Source organism: Pseudopipra pipra, chromosome 7 (assembly GCF_036250125.1).
Source record: "Pseudopipra pipra isolate bDixPip1 chromosome 7, bDixPip1.hap1, whole genome shotgun sequence".
In the NCBI taxonomy this organism is placed as follows: domain Eukaryota; kingdom Metazoa; phylum Chordata; class Aves; order Passeriformes; family Pipridae; genus Pseudopipra; species Pseudopipra pipra.
Window position 1 is genome coordinate 12,115,237 of NC_087555.1, and position 15,095 is coordinate 12,130,331.

Here is a 15,095-nt window from a genome sequence, read left to right on the forward strand (position 1 = left end):
AGTCAGTGTAAAGAACCATCTTGCTTTTTGTATACTTTTTGAGACTTGAAAGTGTTTTAGCTACAACAGCAACCCTAAATACTAGTGGAATACGTTGACACATTTTAAGCAAAGATAAAGACCTGTACTTTGAAACTGTATATTGTTATCTTGACCCAAGAACCACTTAACACAAGTCAGAGGTGGTAGAGTTTGAAAAAGAAGACTAAAAAAATGTTCTGATGTAAGGTATCCTGTGAGATTTCACAGAATCACACCTGCATATGTAAGGTTGCTAATGGAACAATTCATGCTATTACTCTTTGTAATGAGATCCATTCAGTAGTGATTCATGCTGCCTCCCTCTGAAGCAAAACCTCCCAGCTGCAGTGGTGGTGAGAGCCCCTTGTTTACACGGGGTAACATCACCAAAACATTGCTTCCTAAAGAGCACCCAGAGGACACTTGGGTGCAGCGCACAGTGTCAGGAGGGGCAGCCAGCTCTGCTTCCAGCTGTTCACTGCCAACAGCTTGGGCTTTCTGAAAAGAAACCAAACCCCCCCCCCCAAAAAAACCACCACCACATTGACACTAAATCAGCTTAGAAGTACATACCTAGGTAGTTCAAAGAAAGGATTTGTCTTACAGTCCTGTATCCGTCACATATCTTTCATCTACATTATCTCCCAGCATACCAGAACAGGTAGTTTCCTAACCTGTTTCTAAAAACAAGTACAATTAAGAAGTGAACCTACTTTTGGCAAAACATATCAGTAATGTATAGCACCTGGCATTCGAGTCAGAATACTTTGTGAAGATTAGGTGTGAAGAAAAAAATTCTCTTTCAAGCTCCTACTCCCCTTTCATACATTCCTCTAATATTTAGCTAATGGGAATTGAACAGATATCACAAGTTTAATTAGCTTTGCTATAGCTATGAGAAGAAACTAATTTCACAGTTGCGTGGGGGAAATGCATCCTTGCAGTACAATGGTTTCAGTGCATATTTGCTTACCTGCAGACACCACAGAATACGCCATGTTCAGCTCATGCAGAATTTCCAGAAGGAAAGAGTATTTGCTGGATGTTCATAGAGCAAGTAACCTCACTGCCCTAGCTAATCTATGGACATCCTCTCCTTTCTAATCCGCAGAAACCTAACCTTAGAACTACTCATTACCAGGGAGAAGAGAACAAATCCCCTTAACCCTTTTCTTGCATAAAAACCCTACTTTACATTGCCTCTCACTTCAGCAGTTTCTTATTCTCAGCAACTTTTCCAGGCAGTAGGGCACTCATCTCTTGGGGTCTGTCTTCAGCTACCGTGCCTGTGACTGCTGTGAGAATCTCTAATACCGTAGCACTGATCTTCTGTTGCTGGGATTTCTGCTGTAGCACAAGAAATATCCGGCTTTCAATTTAAGGAAGAAAAAGGAAGAGAGAGAAAAGTAATTACCATGAAGCAATCCAGCTGGAAAGGTCCTACAGGTTAACTCATTTCTTTGTTAGCTACAGCAATACACAAATCAAAGCTGGTTTGTACTGATTTCCTAATGCATCACAGCCCACATGGGCTGTAAAGTGGAATCTGTGTCAGAAGCACATTTAATCCGAGGATTCTCTTCAGCTAATAACTGAGCTATACATCAGAAAGACCAAAAATAATCCAGCCCAGACTGTCTGCTTCCCTTAATCAGCAAGCTGAATTCATACGTGATACCACTACTTTTTCTAAGAGGTTGTGTGTATATGTACATACCTTGTATAGATATAGATAGATATATATCCATAAAGGCAAATGTATTCTTTAGTTTTTTTAGTTCTCAACTTTGCATCATTCACAGTAAATGAAGTTACACATTTAAAGTTGCTACACATTTGTGGTTATACCTTGTTCTTGAAAGGCAGAAAGATTATGGAAAAACTTCCCATCTCTAGTTACACTTTCAGTTTAAGGCACAGAATCCACTAGGAGTAAGGTCATATGAAACAAAGTTTTTCACATGTTAAAGCTGGATATTAAAATCCTTTCTTCTGAAACATCCAAAGACAACAAACACTAATCAAAAACAGTTACAGGGGAAAAAAACCAACCCAAATCTGTTTTTCATGATAAAACTCCTACAAAAGGCAAAATAAATCCTGAATTCAGATCTTTTGCAGATGAAAATTATTGCCATTGATTCACTCAGCTGTTCAGCTCCTTTTCAAAGGGCAGTTCTGTTCCTACAGGTTTCAGTTAACTTTTTTTTTACGTTGAGTTCTAAGAGATGATTGCATGGAAAGGCTGCATCGGGCACAAAAGATGAAGTGTTCAAATTCCTGTCTTATACTTCATTATGCTCTACACCCCTAGTTATGTGTCTTCCCCCCCTTCTCAAGTTAACTTTCTAAATCTTCCCTTTTCTTTATATTACTGCTTAACTCTCCTCGAATTATTCAGTATAATTTAAAAAATAAGATTAAACTAACATTAAATTCTTTGCAAACATGAAGTCTACTCTCCCTATATTCCCTTAGCACTATTGCAAGTCTGTTGCAAGTTTAACAACAGTTTTAAACATCAGCATTCCAGACTTACTTTCTCCTCCTCTAATAAAACTAAAAATAATTTCAAGAAGACCAATCATTTTTACTTTATTATGAAAATTGCTACATTACGGTCACTGCTCAAAACACTGTTTTGCCATATGGTTTCTTTCCATTTAGGTGCCAATATACCAGCCATGATTACTACTTCAAAGTATGAGTAGCATTATCTATGGCAGCCTGACATAACTTAAACCATTCTGTAATCTATTTTTTCCTCTCCTTTTTTTTTTGAGTCAGTCCTGTAAAGAACAGCACCTAAAATACTCTAGTTATCCACTAGTGGCATTGGAATAAAGTTAACCATAAACCACAGAAGAACACACACATCCACAGAAATTCCCCAGGGAAATTACTTGTTCTCTACAGTCTCTGAGGTGACTGCTCCAGCAGTGCTCAGGAGCCACGGATCGTGCTGAGGGACCACAGGGAGCTTTCCTAAAGCAGCAAGACCATGTAATTAGTGCCAACAGACACCCCAGGGCCCCCCATCCAAACAGGAAGCACTGGAGCCTTGAAGCTGTGCCTCAGGGGCGGCTGTGCCTCGGTGCAGGCAGGACCAGGGGTGATGGTGGCAGCTCCAAACCCGCTGTCACAGCCAGCTCAACACAGCCTGTGAGTGAACTGCTCGGGAGCTTTCCTACAGTGGAAAGGCCTTGAAACCAGTGCCAAGAGTTTGCCTCTGGAGCAGCTGCTCTGCATGCTGAAGCCCTGCTTCCCGGGAAGTGGTCAGACATTGCTTGCTGCTGAGGAGGGGAGCAATAGAAAAGCTTGGTGGGCATCTGGTGTCCAGCCAAGGCCAACCCACCACACCTGTTTAAGAGCACCCTTCTTACCTCCTATCACATGGGCTTCCAGAGAAAGCATTTGCCCTCTGACCTCAGGGTAATCAAACTGAACACTGCAGAGCATTTCATTCAGTGCCAAAATCTGAAATGGTCAGTGCCTCTTATTTATTTCATAAACAGAAAGAAGGGTGATTGCCTGTATATTTACAATTCTAGTAAACAGGGAAGTCCATAACAGTGTGATTATTTCCACAACAGCACATGAATACTGCATTCAGCAATGCTGTTCAACACAGATGCCTCAAAACCTTTACAGCCAAACACAGTTACAGGTTACCCATTATAAATACTAACATACTTCTATTTTATTAAATAAACAAACATAACAACTTAATTCAGGAAGACCAAATGCCTTCTGTGGTGCAACATTCTCTTTAAACGTCTCTGTTCACAAACCAGGAATAATAAAAACAAACCCCCTGCTTTGGAAGCCATGCAGTCCAGACTTTCACATGTGTTCTATGTAGGTGCCATGCCTTTTTGCAGCATGGTTCATTTAAAAGGAGTAAATAATCTTTCTGTTAGCATAGGAAAGTATTTCTTCTTGGCAGGTACTTGACAAACTAAGTCTCTAACTTCATCACCACTTCATAGTTAGGCTCTGGCTGCAGTTTTTGAATCTTAGAACTGAAAGTTCAGAAGAAACAACTGAATATTTTCTTCTGTAGCAGAACTGTAACCAAGTATTTTCTAAGGGCCATTTCAGAGAAGAAGTGGTTATTAGTGAAGTTCCACTGAGTAGATTATCCCACAGAGCCAGGTCGTACATGATGGTCTAGGTAAGCTTTTCATGTTGAATCTGGTAGTAACATGCCTGAATTAAAACAAAGTTCAGATTAGTGTACATACCAGTTCACAGCAACCTGATAAAGCAGCACACGTGCAAAGGCTGATGTTTTTTCTATCCAAGAAAACAGAAGACTAGGCTCTCTACAAGCAGTGATGCTACAGTGACACTCAACACCTGTCAATCTTCTGATATGTAAGCTAGCAAAAAGAACAGGAGACTAAGTTACAAATGACATCCAACTCCTAATCAAGCAAGATAGCATTAATTGAGGCTCTAAATACTTTCACAGTTCCCAGCTTTGTCAAGATGAAGTACATTTTTGCTTATAAGTCCTTCTTTGCCCTTTGACAGAAGGACTCAAAAGAAGAAAATATTTTCTTACAGGACAAGGATGCAGGGGTGAAGAATTTCAAAAGCACTCAGACTGAAAAGCACTTGTTTGAACAGTTTTGAGGTACCAAAACAACGTATTTCCATTATGAAGGTCTTAGTGTACAATAGGATATTCTCCCAAACAGATTCTCTTCCTTTTCCCATACTTAAAAAGATAAGGGTACTTAATAAAACGTGGAGTGATACTAAATTTTTAATTTTTTTTTTTCCCAAATTGAATTCCTGTAGAGTCTTGATGTAATGTTAGGCTTAAACTTTACTGGAAGGTTAATCTCCAAAGAAGAACTTCACTTCAATTTTTATAAAGGAAATAAGGCTTGTTAAGTTGCAGGGGAATGACAAGCTCCAGGTGAGTTAGAACAGTCAATAGCAACCAACATTACATTTGAATAATGTACATTTGCACATTGCACCATTTTATTAGCAGTACTTGCAATTGTTGTTATCCAGAGCTCTACCTTAAGTTTCCTTGCTCACCCTAGCTAGAAATTTAAATTAAAAAGTCTGAGAAGTTACAACCTAATGTTCATACCATTGCCCTAAGATGATCTTCATTGCTAAAAGCTGATTATTTCCAAAGAAAGCCTTTAATAACTCTGAACAATTTTCATACCTTCAAGGTAGTGAACATGATGCCTTGCTCCCCATGCTGCAGATAGGGATCCATCAGGTCTTCAATTAAGTGCACCTCAGACCCCAAATTCCTTATCCTGTCATATGTAGGAAAGTGAACAGTTGAACAAAAGACACCATTATAAAATTTCCTTATCCTGTCATATGTAGGAAAGTGAACAGTTGAACAAAAGACACCATTATAAAATTTTTTTACTTCTTGTACATGGTGTTGTGCAAAAACCCATGCTCATCCCTAACCTCAGTCACAGACATCTCACAGTAAACTGTTCAAGATTTTTTCAGGTCAAAGCAAACAGTCAAACTGGAAAACTTCCAGTTATAAGAAGCTAGCAACTAGTCCTATGACAAGCAGCAGGAGTGTTTAATACAGGTAAAAGTGCTCATACTGCTTATGCTCAGCTTATGACTGATGCCAGCCTTAGTGCCTACCTGGCTCGTAGCACCACGTAGAGAAAAACAGGAAATAAATCATCCATGGACCACAGAAAATCTTCCTGAAGGGTCTCAAGTACACTCTGGGAGATCTCTTCAAAAGTCTGCTGGATCACCTTCAACTTGTCAGCTGGGGTAAATGTGGTACTGTTTGGAGAGCAGAAGCAAAACAGGATAACAATAAGAAGTTAGAGATCTGTATCTGACTTTAGGAAGACAGTTTGCCAGCCAGCACAGCCCTACCCCACCCAAGAAGAGAAGTCAGACCATTCACACCACAGCAGCCGTGGCTGCCAAGGCTGTGTAGTACCCCAGGCTATAATTACCACACCAAGGCACACTACTCCAAGTGAGACTGTCTTCACAGTTTTAAGATGCTTTAATAACGTGGTAAAAGGGGAAAAATTCCTTTCTAAAGTCTTTTTAATTGCTGCTTAAATTCTTACAACAGGATAGCTAACAGGCACAGAAAAGCTTCCCATGCACAGGTCATTTCACCACAGCTGTTTAGAAATTCCCACGTGTATTTGATAGACATCCTTATGCCTTTGGTTCTAAATGGTGCCCCATGGACACACCCTTCAGTCACATTTCTGAGGCTACACTTCCCTAGCATTTTTAGTGGGAACTGGAAAACTTCTCCATGACTTCTCTTATGAAGGTGAACAAAAAAAGGTGACAGGTAAATGATCACAGTCAAATAAACTAGACACCACTATAGCAGGAACAGTAAAACACTAAAAGACAAATTTCAGAGAATTACCTGATTTGCTGTAAACATTCAACTGCAGAGGCAAAGCAGGCGTCTTTTGTATTTGATGATACCTGTGTAATCATAAGATTTATCAGGCAGGTTTGGAAACCCCCCTATTCAGCAGCACGAGAAAAGCAGACTATCATGTAACACTGGCATAAAGGACTTTTTTGTCAGTTTTCCAGTGCAAGGAAAGGGGAATGTGCCTGGATGCTACAGTCATGCCTACCTATATTTTGTATGGGTTTCGTTAAAACTAGAGAAAAGCCTGTACTGAATTCCTTGGTATGTTACAAGAATCAGGTTTTGAATACCTTCCAGGTCAAGTAAGACTGAGAATCACTGATCTTAATGGTTAACAATCAAGAGGGAACTCTAAGACTAGAATGACTGAAACTTGGAAAAAATCATAGCAGTCAATAACCAAAGACTCAGGTTTGGAGTAAACAGAAAAGAACAAATATAAATGTTAGCTCAATATGCAACTGGCTTAAGTCTTTCTGAATGGAGCAGGTAGGCAATGGATGCAAAAAGGCTTCGAGAAATCCACAGAAGTGAAGAAACTGGACAGGGCGAAATAGAGAAGAACATGATGTGTTGGCTGAAAACATCCTGCTTAACTGAAAGAATGACCCAGCAAATAAGGAACATGGCTGCAGAGGGCATGTACTGCACCATTCAGAGAAGACACACCACATAGTACTTCACAGTGGAGGGGCTCTACTCTATAACCCAAAAAAAGCCAGTCAGAAGTGTGGGGGGTTCAGATAAGAATTTTGCCTAGTACCTGAAAATACAGAAGATTTGAAGTAGCTCAAGAAACATGTTATTGCTGGATTTTGTAACTTTTAAAGTTTGAGTGGAGGTCTGCATCGTATTTTCTCAAGTGAATCTTCATGATTTGGGAAAAAGGGGACTTTTCTTGATGGGAACCCATATTCTCAGGGGTGGGGTCCAGCAGCAGCTTTGGTTATTCCAAACTTGTAATAATCTCTACCAAGGAATATCAGCTTGTCCATGTGCAGCAACTATTCTGATGAAAGCCATGCTACAGACTTTGCACAAGCCAAAGTTATAAAGAGGGAAAAGGTGTATTGAAGGCAGGAGTAACTATACAACCTTCTTAATCAAGCAGCTTGAAAATTTTCTTGCTACGCTTTTATTCTCACACTTTCATAATTGGAGATCAAGCCAATGTCTTCCTGAATTAGAATTCACTACCAAATCAGGCAGTAAGTGACAAAGCCAGACTGATGGCTATTGTAAGAAATCACAGAATGGATGGGGTTGGAAGGGTCCCCTGGACATCATCTAGTCCAATACCCCTGCTAAATCCACAATGTAGCATTTAAGTAGCAGACACACATTAAGGAAAAGATAAGACAGCATCTCTTAAGCAAAAAGCCTGGTCAAAAATTCTTTGATTGCTTCTTGAAAAAAGCAAAACATACTGAAAGTCAAGGCCCAATGAACATACCTTTCTACTCTCTCCAAGGATGGATACAGTTCCTGGCCAAAACTTCCTGCAAGAAACCCAACACACTCTACTGAGAGAGCACAGTCTTACAGCATTTTTCAGCTTATGAAAATGAAGTCATCATGTTCTTCTCTGAGACACAACAGCCCTCCCTACAGGATCAACTACATCTAGCACAAGTAGCCAGAAAACAGTCTAATCTGAAATGTCTCTGGTTCTGTAGCAATAGCAATGCCAGTTTTTTACCCCCTTCTCATCCCTCCCACCTCCCCTTTTTGGAAGAGGGAAGTTTTGATTCACTTTCTCAGCTACACTAATTAGCTTGAAGACAGGTTTAGATGCATTTTAATCAAAGAAAATACTTTAGACAATAGGGGGTCTGTTTAATCAAAGAAAATACTTTAGACAATAGGGGGTCTGTTTTAGTTGCTTTATCTAATTACATGCCATAATCCTTTTCTAGTTGTGTTTCATTTTTGAAGCATACTCACGCTTGCACCCCAAGAAAACTGAGAAGAGCCAAATCAGTTTGCTTGTTTAAACGTAAAACACATTCCCAGTAAATGTCTTCCTCACGCTCGTTGTCTAAGGCATACAACATAAACAGGGGAGGGTAGAGTCGTGGCAGTAGCACAGGGAGCAGCAAGCCAAAACTGGTTACCACATAGCTATAACAAAACAAAAAGGAAAAAAAAAAAGAGAGAGGTAGTTTGTAGAGGAAGACATTGTAAAAACCTAATTATATATAAAACTGGAATGATAATCATTGGAAGAAATCTTTCATGTAGTATGAGTCTATTCTATGGGGAATAAGAGTAAGAAAATAAATACAAATCCATTAAATAGTATCTCTGCTAAGAAGAGATTACAAATTACCCCCAGTGCTCTTATCCTAAATAAAACTTGCTTACCCATAACAGATAAAAACAAATTTAGGTTTAAGTAAAGAACCAGTGCATGGAACAAGGATGAAAGGCTTATAACAAACATCACATGGAAGTTTGCTTATCAGAATCTGTCATCAGAACCAAAGGGAAAATAAACACTGCTTATATCTATCACGTGTTTATCTTTCTCCCCTCACTCAAGAAAAAAAATTGGAACAGAAATAAAATAAAGCCTTTATTAGCTTTTGTTTGTTTGTTTTGTTCATTTTTTTTTTTTTTTGCTTTATGTACCCTGGCTCAGGAGATTCTGATCTGGAATCGGATTTCCCACTGCAAAATGATCGCCTTCCTTTTGTCTGCAGTTCCACAAATGGAATGGTGCTGCCCTCTTCTGGCAGATCAGGAAACAAGAACCTAAAAGGCAAGACATAACAATTTTTGAGTTCATTTCAAGAAGATTCCACATATCACAGCATTAGAAAGCAAGACTGGAGAGAGGAAAGTCAGCAGAAATAATATACGGTGGGCTAAGACAGCATAGCTAACAGACAGTACCATCTCCCTGGAAGAAACTCTTCCAATGCCAAGGTTACCCTTCCTACATTGACATCACAAGGCTTCTAATAGTAATTTAGAGTATTTCTGCTTTCAGATTGGCAGGACCCAATTAAAGCTGTAATTGTTCTCAAGAATCTAAGCAAGTCCTTCACAGGAAGATCATTCATCCATGTTGAATGATCTGTGTTGATAAGAACTTTATGGAATACAGTGGGAGTCTCCATCCTCGCTAGTCTTCTATGCCCTTTGAACACTGTCTTTGCACAGCATCAATATCCAGACACTGAACTGCAAATCCATAACCAAGATGAACTTCTTACAGGCACATTTTGAAGGACAAGGTAGGATCTTCACTGGTGTGAAGATTTTAATTTTTTTTTAAGATTCCTTAAAAAGGTTCAGGAAAAAGAAGCAAACTCCAAACCCAAGTAACAATGCTGGCACACTTGGAGTGTATGTACACTAGACATCTTTAGTTAATTCAGCAGTAGGCTGACTTGGAAATTAGAGGCTCGTTACCTAACGAGCTGGAAGATGCGTTTGAGGTAGGACTTGATCTCTCTCACAGCCTCCTGCAGCAATCGGCGATTGGCTCCTACTCCAACATAGGTCATTCTGTACACAGCTACCAGTGTTTCCACCAGCTTGCCCAATGGATGGAGAGGAGTATCACAAGCCTGAGATAAAGGATATTAACTGGCCAGTCAGATAGGTCAATGGCAGACAAGTTTAAGAAAAAAAATTACAAAATATCTCAAAAATTAGCTATATTTAACAAATTGCCATTTGCATTATAAAATGTGGCAGCTGAACACAGCTCATAGGAGTCAAGACAGTGCAAGAACTTGTGCTATTACTTGGACTAGTCATCTGTCCAATACACTTAAAACTAACATGCAATACTTAGCAAGTATTTCAAGATGCTTTGCTGGGATCCAATGTGTAAGAATGAAAACAGTAACTGAACAGAAACTGACTTTAAGAGAGCATCCATAAGTTATTCAATGATTTTAGTCTTAGTTGTGGACTTCAAAAAATTATGGGCAAACATGAACAAATATATGGATTACAGGAGTGCAAATATGGAAGGAATTAAAGAAAGCTACTATAAAGTAAGCTTGATGTCATGTCTTACCATGTCTTACTATGGGAGCATTTGAGTCACATACCTTTATCAAATATTTTTTTATATTTTCATATTTTTCCAGGGTGAAGGCACCAATGTGTTGTGGAATGAACTCCAAACTTTCCAGTGTCTGAGTATGCGAGCGGCTCAATAATTCTGGGCTGCGGTTTAAAAAGACAAAGACATTGCACTGACTGAGACACACAGCAGCAAAAAACCCTAGCATTAATAACTGAACTAGTTCTAAACACCAGTATGTCCCTGAAAGGGTTTGTAGTGCAGAGTGAGTTATGATTTTGCTTAGGATTTGCTGTTGTTTAAACTAAAGCTTTACAGTCAGAGTGTCTAGTCTAGAGTAGAGTGTGATTCCAGTTTCTTTCTCCATCCCTGTTTTGTCTTGCTGATACATTCTCCTGGGACCAACCTGTCTTTGTGCTGTCGTCTGTTAGTGGTCAGAGCCACTGCAATGTTGTCCCAAGCTTTCCACCTGTCCCCCTGGCCAGGGCTCTCACAACCAAGCTGGTTCCAGCACTCTTCAAATACTGCCTTCCATTTCTCATCAGGAGACACTGCCAGGATCCCAAGTTTTCGCCTAATAAAATGACCAGTTGGTCTGTTAAAATCAAATAGCAATGAAAACACATTCAGCTATTACAACCACCCATGGCTAATGTCAGTCTAATATCTCACACTATTTTACCAAAAGTTGCTATACTTCACAGACTCTGTGAATCAAGTTTATCATTAAGAATAAACCTAGAGCCTACTGTTTAATTAACACCTTTAAAAATAATAAGTCCTTACAAACCTTATATATCCTTTATTTTTTTCCCTTGCTAACTGACGTATATTCATCCATGTAATATATTATAATGCTACAAAATTAAAATGTTTTAAATACCTACATGTGAGAAAACTATGAACTTTATTCGTTTTATGACTTCTTGTGGCCTTCCAGGAAACAGTTTGCTTAGACACAAGAAAGGAGTGGTGCTTATCTTCACCACTGGTATTCATTCAGAAACTTCGGGACACATTCATGTAGCAAGGAGACGGCACAAATATGTCCCAAATATCTCACTCTCCTGGAATGTACAAGTAGCAGAGCTACCCAAAGAAATACTAAGGATGGATACACAGTTTCTGACCCTAAAATAGCATCTACACACCATGTTACATGACTCCTTAGGGACATGCTGGTAGGGAGTAAAACCAGCTCAGGCACCTTTCCACTGACAGACAATGCTCAAGGATCTCTATATAGCCATAAGAAAACCAAGAGCTGTTCTCCCCATATATAAAAAGATATCTCAGACATCTGATGAAATTTAGGACTTTGAAAAGCTTTTGTAAACAAACAAATGCTGTCAGGGTTAACAGTTCTATCTTGATTTAAATCAAGTGTCAGAAATTGTCAGACCTTTCATTAATATTTCTTCTACCACATTTGAGGTGAGAACTAGCAACACTGGATTTCCCCATGCTTCCAGTTTCACAAAGCAGAAAAAGTAGGCTCAAAGCCTTTTCACAAATTATACCAGAAGATTTTCAACTTCAAGAGAATCTGAAAAGGGTAGATGAAACCCTTATTTCACAAGCAATCCTCACAAATATGTACATACATTTATTCATAGACTCCCTACTGGGGTAAAAAGCAGACAGCTGCTAAAGTTGCAAGTGTTCAGTTCAGCAGGGAGGCCTGCTTAACTCGCTTGCTGTTGTAGGTGTCAGCACTGTCAAAAGAAATTACCAGTGAAAGCTTCAGGAAGCACCCTGAGAAGTAATCTACGTGAAAACATTAGAGCTGTGTTTCCCATTTTAATCTGAAATTTGAGAGTGTGCTTCAAAGATACTGAATCCCATACAGCAATTAATAAACCAGTATACAGTGCCACCAAATACTGACATCTCACCAACAACTCTTTAAATTAGATTTCTTCTACCCAAAGATATATCACTTATAACTTAAACACATATTTTTTCCCCAGAAATAATTAAGCAAATTGACCTAACGCATCTGCTATACAGAGGGTTCTATAGATACTTTTCAAAGTGATCTTTGCCAAGGCTCTTCTGCAACTGAGCAATTTTCTACTATTTTCTTATGCACTGTTTGGAAGAGGTGTAGTATTTAGCCAGCTCTGTCCAAATATATCCCCACTAGCATTATTAAACAACATACTAAATAAATTAATTTGCCAGGAGAATAACTGGCAGAAGGCAAAGAGGTCTGTGATTAACTTAACCACTCCAGTAACTCAAGAGTCAGCAGAAGCTGCAAACTCAGGTTCTAACAGTCAGTTCCAATACAAACAAAAAAAAAATTTGAACTGCTACAGAACAGTAGCAGCATGTCAGCTGTTCTGTAATTTCATGCCATTACTTGCATATTCAAGTAGTAATTAAAGCAAGAATAGCTATAAAAAAGACCTTTATCTTGTTTTATTTCATGAGCAGGAGGAAAGAGGAAAATTGTTTTCAAAACTTGTTTCTTTGGAAGAAATATTTTTAACTAGCCTTTGAAAGGAGACAATAGTTCTGTTCCTAAGTATTACTGAACCAACATGAGAAATTATTTCTTATTCAACACTCACAGTGCTTTAGGTTTGTCCTTCTCATTCTCATACAAAGTAGGTTTGAAGTAGGTTCCTGTGATTTTTATCCCAGATCCCCACTCTCCACTGAAGAGACCTTCAATATAATCTCCATTTGGCAAAGTCAGTGTTCCCTTGAGAGAAGATGACAGAAATTTAACTAAAATCCACCGGGAAAGAAATTACAAGGAAAGTAACTTTTTCTTTTTTTTTTGGCCGGTAACAGTTTACAAGTGACAACTCAAATACCAACCTTTCCACTCAGAGTCCAGTTATCTGAAAATTCCCCCTCATAGACTGTATCATCCTCAGAAAGCAGAATTCCAGTCCCCTACAAAAAGAATCATAAAGAACACAAAGTAGTAATTATAACAGAAGGCCAGACTGCAGATCTAAAGATACACTGAAAAACCTCTTACTAATTCTTAGCAAATAATAATCTTTTAAGCAGTTTCTGATGTAGTCCTATGTAAAACAGGGATGGTTTTAAAGACAGTTTTAATAGCCTGGACAACAGAAGGTTAGAAGAACAGAAGGTTCACACAACCTAACACACTCTCATCTGCCCCAGAAAGCTGCCACACTTGGGGGACAAGTCACTATAGCCCAGGGTCTGGTGTCCAACTCACCATCATTTTGTTGGTGCTGAAGGCTCCTTCATAATACAGTCCAAACTGAGTAACCACAACACCATTGCCTTGGCAAAGATCATCTTGCCACATTCCCATGTACTTTTCTCCTCTGAAGAAAAATGAAGTACAAAGAATACAGTCTAAGAGTACATTTATATTCTCTCTTTGGCTTTACTGCCATATTTGACCATTACAGAAACCATTAGGAGAGAGTCATACAGCACTTGCTTTGGGTCTGTCAATCTAGTTTTACCAGCTCCATGGAAATACAGATGCTTTTTGATAGAAATAATTACAGTGAACTTCCTTTCCAAGTTCACATTTCAAACTGGCCATATCCAAGCAAGGTGTTCCTGATGATCTGAAACAATACTGAAGCCCTGCTAAGCCCAATTCATACCCCAAGAAACCTGAGCAGGAGCTCCAACACATATAAAACAGGGAAAATTTTTAGCTGCTTTGATCAGCTTTATCTAAGATTTCAGTTGCACAGGAAAGGTGATCTTAAGTTTCATCATGCATCTATCTGATGTATTTTACAGTTATTTAGAAAAGACACATGAAGTTCATTTTAGACTTTCGTTTTGCCAAAGTGTTTTATTTCTTTTACCTGAAGTCAGATGACTCTCATTGAGAGGAAAATAAAGAAAAGAAACCGAGTTGTTCTACTTGGGGAATAAGAGGGAGACCTAGAAAGTCATACATGACGTTTTTGAAATATTAGAGTGCAAAAATTGTAAGGAAACAGATCATGTTGTAGCAAGTTTCTGTATAACAGCCTAACATAGGTCATGATATCAAAAAAATTGATTAGACAATTAAAGATTGCTCACAAATAAACACCAGCCTCTTCCAGACTTTTTTGTGCATGTAAGTCCACAGAAGTCAGGCTAGAGTCTTTGAAAATCAGTGCAAGTTCCAAATATTTTGAAAAAAATCTATTTTTGCAGTTGTTCTGAAAAAGAACATGATGTTTTCACCAAGCAACAAAAAATTAACTTGTCAAGACCTTCTTTGTTTGCTTTTAGAAGGAAACTACTGACTGACTTAATACAACCCTGCTTATTACCAAGCATTTTTGTTCTAGCACACAGGAAAAACTATGTTTATAGTAAAGAGAGTAAGCCCAGCCATTAAACTAAATTCAGAGGTCTCTCCCAGCTGACTGGAACCATGAGGAGCAGGATGCTGTTCCAATTCCTCGCACCAACTACGGGGGCCTCAGTTGGGTGAAGGCTCCTTGAAGAGAGAGATGCTGCACGCTCAGTTACCAGGATGGAAACTGGAGGCCCCACTTGCTCAAATAATTGGTTTGCAACAATAACAACAGGTAATAAAGTGTCTGCAGCTATTTCTTAGTTGTCTGGGCTGAAGAATAACTGCAGAAAATTAATTCTTAG

General features: G+C 38.9%; 1 protein-coding gene across 7 annotated transcripts in view; it reads right to left on the minus strand.

The window, feature by feature from the left end:
• Positions 1–2,729: 2,729 nt before the first annotated feature.
• ALS2 (alsin Rho guanine nucleotide exchange factor ALS2) overlaps positions 2,730–15,095 on the minus strand; it is a 56,439-nt gene continuing 44,073 nt past the window's right edge. For 4 of the 7 annotated variants that reach the window (XM_064661966.1, XM_064661968.1, XM_064661969.1 and 1 more), the window contains exons 22-34: positions 13,693–13,804; positions 13,317–13,394; positions 13,064–13,197; positions 10,894–11,082; positions 10,513–10,630; positions 9,863–10,020; positions 9,077–9,199; positions 8,390–8,566; positions 7,899–7,944; positions 6,431–6,492; positions 5,665–5,814; positions 5,213–5,309; positions 3,500–4,230 (exon numbers count right to left, since the gene is read on the minus strand). In XM_064661966.1, coding sequence (XP_064518036.1) covers positions 4,192–4,230; positions 5,213–5,309; positions 5,665–5,814; positions 6,431–6,492; positions 7,899–7,944; positions 8,390–8,566; positions 9,077–9,199; positions 9,863–10,020; positions 10,513–10,630; positions 10,894–11,082; positions 13,064–13,197; positions 13,317–13,394; positions 13,693–13,804 — 1,483 coding nt within the window. In that variant the 3' untranslated portion in view covers positions 3,500–4,191. The other 3 variants (XM_064661971.1, XM_064661972.1, XM_064661970.1) reach the window with 2 other exon arrangements.